This window comes from Artibeus jamaicensis, unplaced genomic scaffold (assembly GCF_021234435.1).
Source record: "Artibeus jamaicensis isolate MK-2021 breed Jamaican fruit bat unplaced genomic scaffold, CSHL_Jam_final contig_685, whole genome shotgun sequence".
In the NCBI taxonomy this organism is placed as follows: Eukaryota; Metazoa; Chordata; class Mammalia; order Chiroptera; family Phyllostomidae; genus Artibeus; species Artibeus jamaicensis.
The window spans coordinates 36,570,582-36,588,104 of NW_026521924.1; the positions used below are offsets into that span (position 1 = coordinate 36,570,582).

The 17,523-nt window shown below is 56.1% G+C and overlaps 1 protein-coding gene across 6 annotated transcripts; it reads left to right on the plus strand.

Annotated features, from left to right (window-relative positions):
- The first annotated feature begins 3,239 nt into the window (after positions 1-3,239).
- On the plus strand, positions 3,240-16,793 carry PCMTD2 (protein-L-isoaspartate (D-aspartate) O-methyltransferase domain containing 2). 6 transcript variants are annotated; one of them, XM_037161562.2, is made up of 6 exons: positions 3,240-3,356; positions 6,220-6,575; positions 9,173-9,275; positions 10,199-10,370; positions 12,611-12,734; positions 14,360-16,793. In XM_037161562.2, the coding sequence occupies exons 2-6, from the start codon at positions 6,269-6,271 to the stop codon at positions 14,737-14,739; spliced, it is 1,086 nt and encodes a 361-aa protein (XP_037017457.2). In that variant the 5' UTR covers positions 3,240-3,356; positions 6,220-6,268; the 3' UTR covers positions 14,740-16,793. The 6 variants fall into 6 exon arrangements, with proteins under 6 accessions (XP_037017457.2, XP_037017459.2, XP_037017463.2 ...); XM_037161564.2 differs by having other exon boundaries at positions 10,199-10,334; XM_037161568.2 differs by having other exon boundaries at positions 6,245-6,575.
- Positions 16,794-17,523: the final 730 nt, after the last annotated feature.

Below are 17,523 nucleotides of genomic sequence, written 5' to 3' on the forward strand. Positions count from 1 at the left end.
CAGCCAGAGAGGTCCCCAGTCTGCAGCCCTGACTCTGCTTCCTGATCACTGTCTGAGGTTTAGATACGGCTCCTTCTCAAAAACAGGATGCTGTGTGCAAAACTCTTAACTGATAAAACGTTTTGTATCTATTGTCATCACAAAGGCAATACTTGCCCAGAGTGAAAATGGCCAGACTGCACTGTGGTGAATAAAACGACACAGCATCCTCAGCCAGGACCGGGACACCGTGGAGACCAGCTGACACGTGCATTCCTCGCATGGTGCCATTTCCAGGGCCCTTCACACTCTGTACAGATCTGTTTCCAACTGGTGTCATTTGCTTCCTGTCTGGAAATCTCCCCTTACCATGTCATCCTGTGTGAGTGCTTCTTCTTCTAGGTTTTACTTTATCATTTAAAAAAATTAGCAGTCTGTACTTTTGAAAGCAGTTTTAGGTTGACAGAAAACATTGCAGAGATGTACAGAGTCCTATCATTAGCATCCTGCATCAGTGTGACACATTCTTAAAATTAACATACCAAGACTGATAGATTAACTCAAGTCCACAGTTTGGCTTCATGGATCATGTGTTTGCTGTTGTTGGAAAATATCATTGCCACGCCCAAGTCACCTAGATTTTCTTCTGTGTTACTTTGTAGGACTTTCACTTGAATATTGGGAGGTTTGTGTACAGCCTCGTTCTGGGGCATGTGGGTGTTCATTTGTGCCAGTCCAATTGTTGAAAAGACTGTCCTTTCTCCACTGTGCTGCCTCTGCTTCTTTGTCAAAGACGAGTTAACTGTATCTGTGTGGGGCTGTTTCTTGGTTCTCCGTTCTGTTCTATTGGTCTATCTGTCCACACTTTCACCAATCCCACACTGTCCTGATGACTGTAATTTCACAGTGAGTCCTGAAGTTGGGTGTGTCCACCCTCCAACTTTGTTCTCCTCCTCCAATATTGTATAAGGTTTTCGTGGTTTTTTGGCCTCTCCATATTACTTTATTATTTTTAATTTATTGACTGTTGAGAGATAGAAAGGTTGTGGGGGAGAGAGGGGGAAATCAATTTGTTCCACGTATTTATGCATTCATGGGTTGCTTCTCGGATGTACCCTGACCAGGGCATCTGCAGCCTTGGTGCATTGGGACAACACTGTAACCACTAGTAGGTGGGGTCTGAGCAGTGACCAGTCTGGGGCTAATTGTTCCTCCTGGCTGAGGCAAGACCCTCTGAGTACTCTGTCCAATGTCCCATGGACCACCAGGTTTCCAGTCTGACTAGCAGGGACAGGCACTTCTCCCTGCCTGATGTGACTGTGGCCACTGTCACTCCTAATCACGTTTTGCTGCCTGGGGCTGTCTCCCTACATGCAGGGGCTTGCTAGTTCTCCACTGGGTCCTTGAGGGAGCCTGCAGGTCTCTACGGCCTTCCTCATGCCCAGTCTGCTCTGGGGCTGCCTCCATCTCCCTGCATCCGCAGTTCCATTTCCTCACCTCAGGGAGTCCTCCAGGCCCTCCTGCTTGGGCTCCCCTCTGCCTTGTGGTCTGGAGACTGGCAGGAGTAGAAGGGGGCGATTGTAAGGCTCGGCCCAGTGGTTTTTCATCTCCCAGGAGTCTCTGAGCTTTGCTGCGTAACAGCCAGTGTCCGAAGAACTGCTGCTTCACAGTTGGGTCCACCTGTTGGGACCAGGGTCCGCCTCTGGTTCTGGCAGGCACCAGAGCCTGTCCAGCTCTGGCCACTCCATCTCGGTCACAGCTTCAGAGTTTTTAGTGCAGAGTTTTAGTTGCAGTTGACGAACATTTTGGAGATGATGGCGGTGACGGTGACACAACAATGTGAATGTGCTCAGTGCCAGTGTAACTAATGGTTAAAGGGACACATTTTATGTTATCTGTGTATTTCCACAATAAAAACTTACAAAGGGGGTTACCTGAGTCAAAGGAAGTCTCAGCACTGCGCTTTGAAGATATCACAACCCAGAATGAGCCTGACCAATGGCCACTAAGAGTGACTCAACAACCCTGGCAGGTGAGGGCTTCTCAGGCAGCCTGGGCAGGAGCAACTGCCTGGCCAAGAACGTCCCGAAACCAGGTGCCGTCAAGCACAACTTCGCTGCTCTGAGAGCAGGTCTACCTCCAAGAGTCTGGGGCCGTGAGACAACACCTCCCACGCTGTGTCCCACCGGCCACCGAAGCTTAGGTTGGTCAGCTTTGCCAGGACAGCCCTGTCAGCTCGAGGTGAACAAAGTGGACACACCCTTACCCGGCATCTTCTGTGTGGGACTAGTGCGTGCGCACGTGTGCACACACACACAGACTCCTGCAGGACCAGGAGACCCATCCCACTCTGCTCCGCACACCACCCCACCCCTGCTCCAGAATGCTCCTCCCTCCTGGGCAGTTCACAACTACATATCACTCCTTTTCATAATTATTCAGAAAAGTTCTCTTTGCCTCGTAGAACCCTAAGGAACTTTACTAGTCTTCCCCTTGCCCAAGCTCAGCCCTCCCACATGTCAAAATGGGCATACTTCAACTAAGAACTCCCGGAGGAGAACCACTGATACCACGCGCGGGTTGCCAAAGCCCCACCAGAAGACTCTGATTGTAACGTCCCAGCTTCTCTTCCCACCTGTAAGACGTTCCTGACCTTCGTCTCTCTCAGGCCTGCAGATTTGCGCGAGTGTGCGTGTACTGAATTGCAGCCCCCCCCCCCCATCCTTTGTGTTTGAGGTCAGGAACCACAACGCTGCGAGAGAAGCGTTCACTTCTTCAAATGACACTGCTGGGACTTGGGAGTCATCTGAGATGTCTTCCCTTGTCCTTTTTGGACGAAACAGCTCCGCGATACTAAAACGTGTTTGTTCACAGCTGTCTTTGCTGGACCGGGCCTGTCCCCACTGTGGGCTTCTCTGCTGGGTCCTGGGAAAGAGGGGCGATTCTGCCCCAGGCAAGTGGTGCAGGTGATGCAGGTGATGCAGGCGAGGGCGGCGGGGGCGCCAAGCACAGACTTGCTCGCGGTTTGGTGTCAAAGCGATTTTCCTCGCGCCCGGCTGCGCTCTGACCTCCGCAACCTCGGGGATAAGGCCGTGCCTCTGCAACGCGCCTCGCCCGGCCCAGATCTCGTGGGCGGGGCCGAGGGCGGGGCCGGCGGGCGGGGCCTGCGGGGCGGGGCCTGCGGGGCGGGGCGCTCCCCCAGCGCCGTTACCAAGGCTGCACCCCGGCCGGGCGCACGCGCAGTCAGGCCGTTGCCCGCGCAGGCGCACTGGGGCGGCGGATGTTTACGGCGGCAGAGGTCGGCGCGGCGCAGGCTGGCGGTAGACAGGCGAACGGAGCCCGGGGAGCTGCAGGTCGCGGGCGGGAGGAGCCCGGAGGTAGAGGCGCCGCCGCCGCCCTGGGGCTCTCCCTGCTGTCCACCTGTGCCCGCCCCCTGGCCCGAGCGCCTGCCCCGGGCCCCGGGGTCTCCCCGCCCCCCGCCGGCCCCGTCCCGCGTCCCCGGAGCGCGTCGTCACAGCCGCGGGGCGCGGCGGCTTCCTAAGTTGCTCGGCGGAAAGGTTCGCATTTAGTTTCCAGGCAAGTCAGGAGTTCCCGCGGGTTGACGCAGACAGTGCCTGGGGACCGGGGCGGGCGGCGCCCGGCGCGGGGTCAGCCCCTCGCGTCGCTGCTGCTCGGAGCTGCCGCTCGGCCCCGGTCCCGGAGTCAGGCGGTCCTGCGGGGGCTCGGGGGTCCCGGGCGACACCGTCCGCGGCCCGACTGGCGGCGGCCCCGGAGTGTTGGAGAAGGATGTCCTCGCGTTTCTCGTACGAGCTCCGGTTTTCAGGAGGAGAAGCCGCAGTTTCTTCCGTTGTCCTTCCCGCGGGGGTGCGGCTTCGGGCCCCTTTCCCAGCCTCTCCCACGCGAGTCACTTTGTCCTGACCTTCCCCGGGAAGCGACGTTCCTGTTGGAACTGGGGCCTCCACGCGCGGCCGACAAACCCCTAGGACCGAACGGGACCCCGCGTGCGAGCCCGCAGGGCGGTTCACTGCCTGTGGCCCCGGGTCAGGTGGCACAGCCCCGTCCGGCGCAGCCCCAGAAGAGCGGTTCGCGCCCCTGCGCCCCGGCGGGTCTGCCCGGCAGTAGGCACGGATCGCAGGGATGGGTCGGGGGTTATCGCTGAGCGGTGCAGCGCTGAGCGAGTGTGAGAGGCCCCGGCAGAATCAGCACGCATTCAGCACCCGAGTGTGTTGCCCTGTGAGAATAGCTAAAAGCCGCGTTTGTTGCGGGGAAGAAGAGCACAAGCTTATGGCCGGTCCCAGGTTTGAATTCCAGGCCAGCTGGTGGGGAACTGTCAGCAAAGCAAGTTCTCTGTCCTGTCCATTTGCCTGATAGTGTGGTGAAGCCAGGATGAGGTTGTGACTGGCAGGTGGTGCCTGTGAAAAGGTTGGGTGGGCTGTTTGTACTGAAAAACAGACAAGCGAACACACTAGCTCTTGCACATGAATACACTTTCAAAGCGAGGCGAAGTGGGAGAGAGGAGTGCAAAGCAAAGCTCATGTTTGTCCAGCGTGGCACAGCTTCTGGGTGAGAGGCTCTGGGGCCTGTGGGGGCCTGCGGTTTCGGGCCTTTTCCCGGCACGCCCTGGAGCAGCCACCGACAGCTGCGCTTTCCACCAGTGACCCACATCTTCAGACGACTGTCCTAGAGCAGGGATGCAGACTGCAGTCTGAAAACTAAGTGGCTTATCCCAGATTAGATTTGACCTCATTAGTGCTTTGTCCTGTGGACACAAACTGGGGCTGGAGACCTGCCAAGCGGACCATCCCGGTGGTGAGTGAAGTCCACCACTGGGCCCTCTAGTCCTGCTGATGGCAGTGCAGGGCCCCGGCTGGCAGGAAAGAGCCATGCCCCACACTTCCGTGCACTTGTGAGGAGCGGGAGCTGTGTCCCGGTGCTTGTTTCTTTCCTGGGGAGCCCTCTTCCACTGCGGCCCCCACTTGTGAGCGGGGTGTCTCTGTGCCCAGCAGTCCTCACAGTCCTGTCCTGTTACAAAGCCAGCGGGTTCTGAAGGGAAAGCCAGCATAATCGGCAGAGCATCGAGTCACAGTGTTACAGCAGTGGTGGGTGGTCTCCTTCGAAAACGTGTTAGTCTTGAGGTCAGATGTTTTCCTTTTCCCCCAACAATCGATGAGCTGTCTGGTGCTCTGGTAGCATGTCATGTGCGGTACAGCCGTTAGTTTGAGAAAGTTATGTGGTGTAAGCAGAAAATGGGAACAGATAATTCTGTACTTTTAGCAAGAGTAAAACCTCTACAAAGCACTTTCCCTAAGAATTTGGGGAAGGTACATCACGTGCCATCAGTTGGCCCAGAGGGGATACACAGTGTTGCTTTACGTTCTGGAAGGCAGGTGGGGAGGAGGTGGCAAGTGTCTGACTGCCCTCCCAGAGCTGGAAAGGCTGCATGGCTAGACCTGAAAAGGGGGTGAGGGTTGGAATAGCAGCTCTTCCTACCTGTGAACTGCAGCCTAGAAATGGAGTTTATGTTTGTTATGACACCGTGTTTGTCACCGTAGTCAGTTGGGTGAGTCTGTGAATGTTGTTTTTGCCTGAAGTCCGTGCACCAGAGTGTGCAGGTGAGGGGTCATCATGTCTGCTGTACGTGGGTGCAGAGTCGCCAGGTGAGACACAGGGCAGCACCTACAGCTGAATTTCAGATAAGCACCGAGTACCTTGTCATGCTTGTTCACCTGAGTTCCAGGGTTTTATACTTCGAAGACTCGTAGAAAGAGCCACTGCTCTGGGAGCCGTTCAGGGGCCACAGCCACAGCCCCTGAACGGCTCCCAGAGCAGTGGCTCTGAGAAGCGGTTTCAGACGCCTGCTTTCTCGTGTTTGCATTTGGTGATTTTGCCGTAGGTGTGTGTATCCCTGTGAAGGCAGGTCTGCCTTCAGAATAAGTTTAACCCTGAATTCCAGACTTGGTAGATTGACAATAAAAGTCATCAAGTGTGGAAATCACAGTTTAGTGATGTTTTAAAGTTGTTAAATATGTTTTAAGTGTCTCAGGTTAATTAGAATCAGTCAATACTGTAAAGGACAGACTTCCTTTTGTGTGTATATCATCAAATTTATTTCCTTCCGAATCTGGGGCAGGTGGGCGTTGACCAAACATACTCCATCTGTATTATTTTAGGAAGTCAGAGTTTGCAGTGGGCATGTGTTCCGAACTTTCATTGTTCTGTATTTACTCTTACTGTAAACAGCTCTTCTGAAATGTTCTGACTGCAGTGTTGCCCTCGTTTGCTCGTGAGGATGGGCGGGGCTGTGAGCGCCGGCGAGGACAACGACGAGCTGATAGACAACCTGAAGGAGGCGCAGTACATCCGGACCGAGCTGGTAGAGCAGGCCTTCCGCGCTGTCGACCGCGCAGACTACTACCTCGAGGAGTTTAAGGAAAATGCTTACAAAGACCTGGCCTGGAAGCACGGCAACATCCACCTGTCAGCTCCGTGCATCTACTCGGAGGTGATGGAGGCCCTGGACCTGCAACCCGGGCTCTCCTTCCTGAACCTGGGCAGCGGCACCGGCTACCTCAGCTCCATGGTGGGGCTCATTCTAGGTAATCGGGCGAGTCTGCAGCAGAAGAGAGGCTGAGGGCAGTGTCCTGTGCAGCGACCTGTCCTGCTGCCCTTGGCCTTCTCAGCTGTGGGACGTGACTGTCGGTATCACCAACAGTCGCCGGGGGCTAGTGAAGGGAGCCCCAGGGCACCCTCCCATCCCTGTGCCCTCCCACCTGGGCCTCCAGCAGGGGCACAGCACGCCCCCTCCTGGACAGCAGAGCTGTGGTGTACATCTGGACATGACCTGATTTTTTGCTTAGTGGAGTCACTCTGTCCCCAAACTGACAAAAATTAACTTTAAAGTCCCCTGGGAATTAAAGTTCTCTGAAGCAGTTTTTGTTTGTTTTGGTATTTGAGTACTGGAACAATTCATACCTGTATGTTTACTTCTAGATAAATTCCAGGATTTTATCCGCAGTGTCCGATATCTGAGGATTAATTTAATTCCTACTTGGGGCAGAATGTGGTGGGGGAAAGGCCTGTCGACAGCTGTCATGGCCGAAAGTTTGGTGGGAGTTTATTGAGGGGAAGCGGGCCCAGGTCCTGGGCATCTGGGCCAAACACTGGCGGCCTTGCTGGATGGAGAAGGCAACCCAGTCCATCCCAGATGGGCGGGGGCCCTTTTATTACGATGAGTTTTCAGAAGGAAGATGTAAGTTGTTTTGAAGGGGTTCACGTTGGGTACAGATAGCGGGGAGGGAAGGTGAAGCGGGCCGGTCCTGGGGCCGGTGTGCTGTCCGTGAGGGTGGGCTGTGGGGGGCAGGCTGGCAAATTCACGTGGAAGGGAGATGCAGGCGCCTGGTGCAGGGCTGGTTCTCTGGGTAAGAGCTGAGACGGTGCCTGGGAGACGAGAGGTCTCAGCACGAAGGGCAGGCAGCCCTGCCGGCTCCTGCCCAGACCTCCGGTAGCCACCTCGTCTTCCTTCCGCCCTCCTGTCTGCTGTAATTTAATCTGGACGTGTCAGAACTCTTCCCTTGTCAGGCACCTGCCTCACTGTGAGCGAGGTGGTGCTGTGTTCCCAGAGGAGGGACTGGAGCGGAGAAAGCTGGGTGGGGGCGCAGGAGCTGGGGGCTGCTGGGAGTCGGGTACTGGTTGATGTTGGGTCGCTGAATGTGGAGATTCCCACGTTTTTGACTGAGGGAGGTTCTGAATGTGGCAGACGCGGTATACATTGCAACGTTGTTTCTAGTAGTTGTGAGAGCTGCTTTAGAAAATCTTTGCAGGAACAGTTGGTTTTTGTGGATGTTGGATGCAATTTTTGTTCGTTTGTTTTTAAGATTTTATTTGTTCATTTCTAGAGAAGGGGGAAGGGAGGGAGAGAAAGAGAGGGAAACATCAGTGTGTCATCTCTCATGTGCCCCGTACTGGGGACCTGGTCTACAACCCAGGCATGTGTCTGGGAATCAAACTAGCATCCCTGTGGTTCACAGGCCAGCACTCAATCCACTGAACCATGCCAGCAGGTCAGATTTTTTTATTTTTTTTAAAGTTCATATATTTTGAATTTTGGTGAAGTTTTGAGACTGCAGTTAAGTTTTCGAGGAGTCAAAATTGGTTGTGCAGCCCGGCATCGTTCCAGGGTCAGTGGTGCCGAGAACCCCACTGGGTGCCCGGAGCAGCGAGCCGAGGCGGGAAAGCTGTTTTCATCTGTCGTGGACGCGACGGGCTGCTTGGGTGTGTTTGAAGGGGTGACTGCAAGTTTGCTCTCGTGGGAGGCGTCTCAGGTCTGCCTGGAGGAGGAGGCAGCTGTGCACCAGTACCTCTGTCCCCATCCGGTGTGTCCCTGGAGCTCCCTCCGCAGGTCGTTCAGCCTTGACACCGTTCCTCACAAACCGCTCCAGAGGTCAGAACCTCGACTGCCAGTGCCTGCGGGTCTGGGTCTGAAGGCCTTCAGCTGACACAGGGTCCTCCCTCTTTCTCACCCAGCTGCCTTTCTGCCTGGCCCTGGACTTGATCCCTTTCCCGCCACATTCCGTGCTTGTTTTGTGGGCTCCTGTCCTTCCTGAGGGCTCGTTTACAAAGACATGTTTCTTCTTCAGTTTATTAAACCTTGAACTTTTGTTTCAGACTTTGGCTTTTTTTTAATTGCCACCTGAGGACATGCTTTATGATTTTAGAGAGAGAGGAAGGGAGGGAGGGAGACATCAGTGAGTGAAAGCATCACCTATCGGGTGCCTCCTGGGTGCGTCCCAAGCAGGGACCGAACCTGCAGCCTGGTTTCTGTACCCTGACTGGGAATGGAACCCATGACCTTTGGTCTGTGGGACAGTGCTCCGAACCACCAAAGCACACTGGCCGGGGCAGACTATGGCTGTTTCACATTTTCAAATAATTCTCTAGAAGTTGGAGAATAGGGAGGCTTAGGCTTTGGAAAGCTGTGGAATCAGTGTGTCAGAGAAGCGAGTGTTTTTGATGTGAGCAGAGGCTGCTCTGTAGAGAGTGGCGAGGTGATGTAGGCCAGTAGTGGGTTAAGGCCGAGAACCCTGTGATTGCTGTGGTCGCTCGCAGAGTCAGAGCCTGTGCAGCTGAAAAAGGGGAGGTGAGGCCGAAGAGTTGTTGCTCCAGGCCTGGCAGTTGTCTCGTCTGAACCCTCCAGGTCCTTTTGGCGTGAACCACGGTGTGGAGCTTCATCCAGACGTGACTGAGTACGCAAAGCAGAAACTCGACTTCTTCATCAGGACCAGCGACAGCTTCGACAGGTGAGGCCGAGGCCTGGCCCTCCGGGGCCGCAGTGGGAACTGGGCGAGGTGCGGGCTTCCAGGGCCCGGGTGTGGCTGTGTCCTCACGATTTAAAAATATTTTGTACTTTTAAGGGTTTGTTAACTGTGGTGCTTTGGTGAAGGCAATCTTTCACCGATATAGTAAGAGAGGGAAACAGTGTTCGTTTTGCTCAGTTTTCAGCTGTCTCTGGCGGAGACATTGTGTTACCTAATTGTTTCTGAAAGAGAAGTGTCCCATTGAGAAGTGTCTTTAAATGATACTTGTGAGTTGCTTTTAAACAAAGCATGAGTGTTCCTGTTCTAGGGATGACAACATTCAGAAAAACCGAACGTGTTTTACGTGCCCCATGTCACTCGTGCAGCCAACTTTGGACAAAGTAATGAGTTAAACGCAGAGCAGAGATGAGGGTGGTTGGAGGGTGATGGTTGTAGCTTGGATCCTGCTCACTTGCATGATCTGTGGTTTGGAATTTGTAGGGTTCCAGTTTTTTTTTTTTTTTTAGGTTTTATTTATTCATCTTTAGAGGGGAAGGGAAGGAAAGGAAAGAGGGAAATATCAATGTGTGGTTGCCTCTCGTACGTCCCCTGCTGGGAACTGGCCTGCAACCCAGGCATGTGCCCTGACTGGGAATCGAACCTCAATCCCTTGGTTTGCAGGCCTGCCCTCAGTCCACTGAGCTACACCAGCCAGGGCTGTAGGGTTCCAATTATTAATAGTTTAATTCTACCCGAGTTCCGGCTCCCAGCTTCTGGCTGGTTATGTCGTGTGGCAGTGCTGAGCGACTGTAGATGAAAATACCGAGTCTGTGGTCGGCATCATGGGTAGTTCCTGTGATGCAGAGACTAGATAGAGACTTGGTGGGAGTCCCTGTGGGTGGGATGAACACCGTTGTCACTGGCAGGTTCGACTTCTGCGAACCCTCCTTCGTGACCGGCAACTGCCTGGAGATTGCGCCAGACTGCTCCCGGTATGACCGGGTGTACTGCGGCGCCGGAGTGCGCAGGGAGCACGAGGACTACATGAAGAGCCTGCTCAAGGTGGGCGGCATCCTGGTCATGCCGCTGGAGGAGAAGGTCAGACCCCTTCCCGGCCGGCCCGCCCCTCTCCACCAGGGTCGGCTCCCGGAGGTCGATGTGTCTCCCTGTCGCCTCGTGACTGCTGCCCGAGTCCCACAGACGAGACAGGCGGGGGCAGGTGCTGGCTCTGCAGAGCCACCCTGAACACCCCCAGCCTCTGTCCCCGTCCCGGCTGTGCTGTTGGGGGGTCAGTGTGTGTCAGAAGTGCGGGGGTGAGTCCGTTCTGGTCGGCAGTCTGGTTGTGAGCATCTCACCTGAGTCCCGTGCTGGTGGGAATCTTGCCTGAGTCTTCCATTCGGTCATAACTGTTTTCGTGTGTTTTCTTTTTTTTCTTGCTGTTTCCCACTGCCGTTTAGCCCCTTATACTCCCCACCCCTCCACACTGTTGTCCCTGTCCCTGAGTCCTTCTGCCTCTTTCCTTGTTCCCTCCACTCCCTAAATCACGGCCCCCCCCCATCATCCCGCTCGAGTGTCTGTGATACTGGGTTTAAATGGAAAAGGCAGGCGCGACCAGGTCGTGGGGGGAGGATGTCTCTCCACAAGAACTAGGAAAAATGGGAACAATAAAATTAAGAGAGTATGTGTGTTTTCACCATTTTTGGTAATTAAAAAAAGATTTTATTTATTTATTTGTTTTTAGGGAGGGATAAAGAAAAAGAGAAACATCAGTGCGTGGTTGCCTCTCGAGCACCCCCTGCTGGGGACCCGGCCCGCAACCCAGGCCTGTGTCCTGACTGGAATTAAACTGGCAGCCCTGTGGCTCACAGGCCGGTGCCCAAACCACTGAGCCACACCAGCCAGGGCAATTTTCTGTAGTTTTTAAATGTTCATGTTTAATTTATTTTGATCTCTTTTGTTTGAGAAGCACTCGTTCACCTTAGGAAATGAGTGAATCAGGGACACTGCTCCCAGTTTCCACTCCGATGGCCAAGGGTGGCCCTCGTACCTGCCTGTGGTGTGACGTCCTTGTGAGAACGGCGACTGTCCATGTTTCGTGTTTCAGATCGCACACGGGCTCGTGTGCAGGGGTCGTGACTGTGACCTCCAGTCCGTCAGCACTCACACTGCCGTCTGTGGTCCTGGCCCAGTGGCCACTGAGGTGGCCTCGGGCACAGGCTGCGTCGTCCTTGCGAGGTGATGTCTTCTGAAGTGAAGACAGTAAGGGAGAAACAAGGTTTACAAGAGAGACTGAATCTCCTGGAATGAAAGCAAACCCGCTCACGCCAGCCCGGGTTGGGTCGGGCGGCACCAGGAGCCCCAGGAGCTCGGCTGTGGTGTGGGCGGGGGGGGGGGGGGACCACGCCCATCCCTTGTACAGAACCTGCTCGAAGGCATCGCAGCGTCTGTGCAAGGGCTCAGTCTCTGAAATGCAGCCGCACAGCTAGCGCCGACCCGAGCGGTCGGTGGCGGTGTCAGCTAGTGTTTCGTGATCGTCTCAGAATGTGTTTGCGTGTGAGCTGGGGTCCGGGTGGGGCTTGCGCGTGGCCTCTGGTCGACGTGTCTCCCAAGTGTCTCGTCATCTGTGAGTTTCTTTATTTTTCTTGGTGATTTGCTTGTTGAAGAAGTGAGGTCGCATGCCATGCCGAGCAGCCTGGACCTGGTGTCTCCCGTGTTCCTCCGGGCTGCGCCCCTGGGAGCTGGCGGCCGGGCTCTCGGACCTGCGCTCATGTTGGCACCGCTCCGTGTGACGCTTGTCTGTGCGGTGCCACCATCGCCACCAGCTCTCTGAATTCCGTAGCTGCCGGAGGATTTCCTGCTTGTTGCCTCTTTGCTCCCCCAGAAACGTGCCAAGTGTGGCACCCGGCCTGAGAGAGTCCTGCTGTCCCCATTCGGTCAGCGTGTCGCCTGAACGGGTCTGTGCTTTACGGACGACTGGAAATCGTGGTGGTTTGGCAAAAGCACGTGGGGCCCGTGTGGCAGGCGTGTCCCCGCTGGGCGAGCCCAAAGGCACAGGGGGGTGCGCAGCACGTGTTGCTGGTGCTTAAACATTTGAGGCTCATTATGCCGAGAACTTCTCCTTGTAAACAGTGTCTTCGCTGACATTCGAGAACGTGAGTGACTTGTTTATGGGTGACTTGTGTATGAGTGATGCATCACCTCACGTCAGGGTCACGTGGCATCGGGCTCTCTTGGGACCCTGAATCCGAGAGTTCAGGTCACACGTGGGAATGACTGTGTTTGTGTGAAATGGACCAGCAGCCGAGGCCTGTGCTCACCCTCGTTCTGTCTCCGGGCAGCTGACGAAGATCACCCGCACCGGCCCTTCCGCCTGGGAGACCAAGAAGATTCTGGCCGTGTCCTTTGCTCCACTGGTGCAGCCGCCCCGCTCCGAGTCTGGGAGGTCCAGGCTCGTCCAGTTACGTGAGTCCAGGGCCCCAGTGTTAGATCTTTCAGCCTCATCAGAAGGAGCCTCTCATGGTTGAGGCCAGGGCTTTGCGCGATCACTGCAGGGCAGGTGGTCCCGTGCTGCCCCCTGGGGTCTGGAGGCGACGGGCCAGCCCAGCCTTGTGTTCCCAGCTGGAAAAGTCACACGGATGAAGGCGGGGCATCGTGAGGTCGCGTGGTGTGGACAGGCCAGCTGGGTGGGCGAGGGGCAGGCGGGAGCCAGCCAGGGGGCCGTGGGGGCCGTCCGGGCCTGAGGGGACAGTCAGACCTAAGACGCTGGCCTGGACGCAGAAGGACTCGGGGGAGGCTCACGGGGACCTTCTTGGTGTGGGTTCATGGGAGGCTCTGGACCCTGGTCAGGATTGCATCGGTCAGGGTGGCTGGCCGGTGTCTGTTCATTGAAGCCACGGATTAGACGTCAAAGGGAGGAGTGAGCATGCAGAGGGGAGAAGAGTAGAAATCGGAACCTTAGGAAGCACCACTGTGGCTGGGGAGAGGGGGAGCCAGTGGGAGACTTGGGCTGGGGCCAGAGCTGGGCCGTCTTCCCCAGTGGCTCCTTGGAGAGGCTGGCGCTGGTGGTGGGAGGTCAGATGCCCTGTGAAGGACTCGTCACAGCTGCCTTGGGAGCAGCAGCAAGTGGCAGGGTGAGCCCTGGAGGCCTTCGTGGAAGAGGAGGACAGTGGAGCAGAGAAGGGTCGGTGCTGATGTGGGAGCGAGGTGCTGAGAACGTAGTGGTGGGGGCTTCCGGGCTGCCCTGGAGCGGTGGGCAGAGACTGCGCAGGCCTCTCCAGTTTGGCGGATGAAGTTCCAGACTGGGGCCCGCACCATGGGCCGAGGTTGTCTGGAGCCTCGAGGTGCCAAGGGCAAGAACCGGTACTGCCGGAGCTGGAGGGACCCAAACCCTTGACACCTGTCCACACTCACAGGCCGCGTGTGCGGGGCCTGCTGGAAACTGGGCTGTAATGGCCAGATTCGACTTCTCTGTGGTGTGTTCTGGAGTCTTGTTTTTTTTTAAGAGAACTTTAAAGGTTATTTATTTATTTATCTTTAGACAGAGGGGAAGGGAGGGAGAAAGGGAGAGAAACATCACTGTGTGAGAGACACATCCATCGGTGCCTCTCATACGTCCCCAACTGGGGACCTGGCCTGCAACCCAGGCCTGTGCTCTGACTGGGAATCGAACCTGTAACCCTTTGGTTCTCAGGCCAGCACTCAGTCCACTGAGCCACACCAGCCAGGGCTGGAGTTTCTTTCTTAAAAATGTTGTGGATTTGTTTTTCTCTACTTCAACAAAAAAGGACATAGGCGGTTTGTAAAGTGCTGTGAACACGTTAAGGCAGGAGTGAGCTGGGCGAGAGGGTCCGTGAGGAGACGCAGCGTCAGGGGGACGAGATGGAGAGAGACCCAGGGAAGCGGGCCCAGGCTTTGGTGCCGCCCATGGGGCAGCGGGCAGGGCTGATCCAGCCTCGTCCAAGTTCAGGGTCCCGTGTGTACGTGGAGTGTCTTCTGAAGAGAGCTCACAGGCCTGAGGACACGCAGGTCTCGGGTGGTTTGGCCTGTGCTGCCGCCACAGCCGCTGACGCCTGTCCTTTGCCCCGCAGCCCCCCTGGCGGTCCGCAGCCTCCAGGACCTGGCCCGCATCGCCATCCGGGCCGCCATTAAGAGAGTCATTCACCAGGAAGCGGCGAGTGGAGGCGGGAGCGGACTGAGGACCACCCCCAGGCTCAAGCGGAGGAGAGTTCGGCGCCGTCGGATGGAGACCATCGTCTTTCTGGACAAAGAGGTCTTTGCCAGTCGCATTTCCAGCCCGTCCGAGGACAGCGGCTGCGAGGGCCTGGAAGAGGAGCCGCGGGGGGAGGAGGAGCAGAGCCCGGCCGAGACGAAGCCCGAGCCCCCCGTGAACTTCCTGCGGGAGAAGGTCCTGAGCCTGCCCCTGCCGGGCCCCCTGAAGTGCTACCTGCTCTACTACAGGGACAAGTGAGCCGGGCGGCGGCGGGCGTCCTCTCTGGCCTTCCTGACTGTGGGTTTCCGCCGAGCGGTGGGGTTTCTGTGACTGCAGATCTGACAAGCACGCAGGGGGACCGCGTCTCGCAGGGACGGGCTTCCTTCCAGCCGCCGCGCTCCCCGCACAGCACGTCTGCCGCTGCGGTGCCAGGGACGCCGGTGTCGGCTCCAAGTGGGGCTGCGTGTGGCACGTGAAGGGAAGCACAGGCGTGTGAGTGCATGAACTCTCGTGTGTGTGTGACGCGTGTGTGTCTGAGTGTGAACTGGACGTTATCAGCATCTTGGTTCCTGGCCCTGAGGTTCAGCAACCCAACTTTTCTGAGCGGGGACATGATTGAGAAGCTCCCTTATTTTAAGTAAATGAAGTAAGTCTCGGGAGTTGCTGGTTGTGTGTTTTTTTCATTGTGTTGGGGGAGGAGGGATGAAAGCATCAAAGTGCCAGATGTCCACTGGTTCCAGAAGAATCCGAGGGACTTTTTCCTGACCCTGTGTTACCTTGGAAAGAACCCACACCTAGTGACCCTGAACAGGTGTCCTGAGGGGTGAAACCAGTGCGAGCAATCAGCCTCCCTGCTTTGGCCCCGGTGAGGGGCGGACTGACTTTTTGAAAGGCCCCGGGTGTCTGGGGGTCGCCCTGTGCGGCCCCCAGGGCCCACGGGAGGTGTTCAGACTGTGGGAGGGTCCGGGGCTCCTGCACAGCACCTGGGTTTTCTTCTGTTCTCTCACTCCAGTCCGCTGTTGGCCCTGCCGACAGAGCTGCTCCATAGCTTTTCTCGCCCCTGGTTCTGGAGCAGCACGTTTGCTGGCTTCGTAGTTTCCCTGGAGAACACACACGTGCCAGACCAGCTCTGTGGCAGGGGGTGTGGTTGTGGGCGCGGCTGCTCGCCAGGCAGATCCAGGTGTGGGTCCTGGAGGAGCGGGACCTGTCCTTCTGAAGTGTTGTCCCTCCATCCAGCACGTGGGCTCTGTGCCACATTTCTAACCGGAGGCGTAGTGTCAGGTGTTGACAGTGAACCTGGACTCACGGACACACGCGGAGCCCCAGACCCTCCAGCAGCGTTGCCCTGCGCCCCTGGGGCATTGCTGAGGTTCGGTGTCTGTGGATTCAGTGATGTGACGGAGTTCTGGCCGTTTTTTCACTCAACTGCTTTTTTCCCAAGTAACTGGACCATCTTCGTCCCAGGATGCCGTGTGCGCGGAGCACGGAGGTGTCGTCCTGGGTCTGCAGGTACCTGCGCTCCTGCAGGGGCCGCTCCACACCCGTGCTCCCGGCCTGCGGCTGCGGGCCGAGCGCCACCTCCGAGGGGACGGTGTCTGTGTGCAGGCACCACTCTGACCGCTGTGCAAGGCCTCTGGGAGACGAGAACGTTTCCGGACACGCTGTCAAATACATGGCATCCATGACATCTGTCATGTTATGTTGCCCAAGTAGATTCTTCTCCTGTATGTGGATTTCACTTATTTCCACCTGTGTTTGCCTTGTAGAAAGGCAATCCATAAGACAGCTTTTTCCCTGTATGTGCTAACCCTTCCCTAACATTCTGTATTTACATGTTGTCGGTTGTTACTTTTAAACCGGAACTTGGTTGAAGACATAAAGATATAATATATGAAATAGCTTGATGTTTATCTTGTAAACGTAAAGGAGATCTGTGTGGCTTCCTGGGCGCCCCCGTCAGCAGTTCTGCCTGACGCTGGCCGCATGCTGGACAGTCTATTTTTATACGTGACCTTTGTCTTGGAAGTAGTGAAGCCATAGAAATGTACAAAACAAATATCAAATTTATAAATATCAAGTATGTAATGTAAAAACCAACTGTGTATGTGAACATACGTCTGCCAGCCGGGGACTTTGGGGGTTGACGCCAGACGCTGGAAGCAGGTGTGAGTGAGCTGATGTGCGTGGAGAGGACAGAACGTGAGTGAAGGACGTCGAGACGCTGTAGCGTCTCAGCATGGCCTTCGCTTCCGGTGTGGGATAAAAATGCTCGACCACCTTTTTTTTCAAAAATAAACTTTTTTCTCTCAGAATGTGTTTTCTTTTGCTCTTTGTATTGTTGCCACTCTGGTATGTGGTGCACGTCCGGGTTACTTTGTCGGCACAATTTTTCCACGTTGTGAAAATGTGGGAAGGTGGCCGGGCAGTGACAAGACACCTTAGTGGCAGCGAAGGGGGAGGGTCAGAGGTAGGGCTCAGGGCTGGTTTGGGGTCAGGGTCAGGGGTTAGGGACGGGTCAGCTGGGTCGGGGTCAGGACTTCAGTTTTTGAGGCACACCATTTGTTTTTCATTTCAAAGCCCAGTTCTTTCTGCACCCACTGCTACTGTCTCAGCCCCTCTGGGCTGCTGTAAGGAAATGCTGTTTGGGGATCTCTGGCGGCTTCTAAACAGCAGGCGGGTGGCTGGGAGCGCCAAGGTCCAGGCCCCAGCTTGCCCTGTTTCTCCCCTTTGACCTCACTCAACAGGAGTGCGTTGCTTGCTTTAAAAAATTCTGCATTTTCACACTGGGGAGTGGGGAGGGGAAAGCAGCCCCTGTCCTGGCTGCATCAGCGGCAGCTTCTCCTTCCGGGGGTTGGGGAACTGGAGGGGCCGGAAGTGGGAGGTCCAGGTGGAGGTGCCTGGTCCGCCTGCAGGCCATGTCCTGAACGCAGGGCGCCCCACTTTCTTTTCTGCTGCTGGGGATCGAAGATCACGTGTGGAGATGGGAACCGCACGGGGCCATCGGAGATGGGAGCACTGTCAGCGAATCCCGGTCGGGTGCTG

Excerpts from the sequence above, each read along its gene's own strand:
- PCMTD2 (XM_037161562.2), top strand. The coding sequence starts at position 6,269 with ATGGGCGGGGCTGTGAGCGCCGGCGAGGACAACGACGAGCTGATAGAC. Across the intron at positions 9,276-10,198 it reads ACCAGCGACAGCTTCGACAG|GTTCGACTTCTGCGAACCCT; the intron begins GTGAGGCCGAGG and ends TGTCACTGGCAG. Across the intron at positions 10,371-12,610 it reads TCATGCCGCTGGAGGAGAAG|CTGACGAAGATCACCCGCAC; the intron begins GTCAGACCCCTT and ends GTCTCCGGGCAG.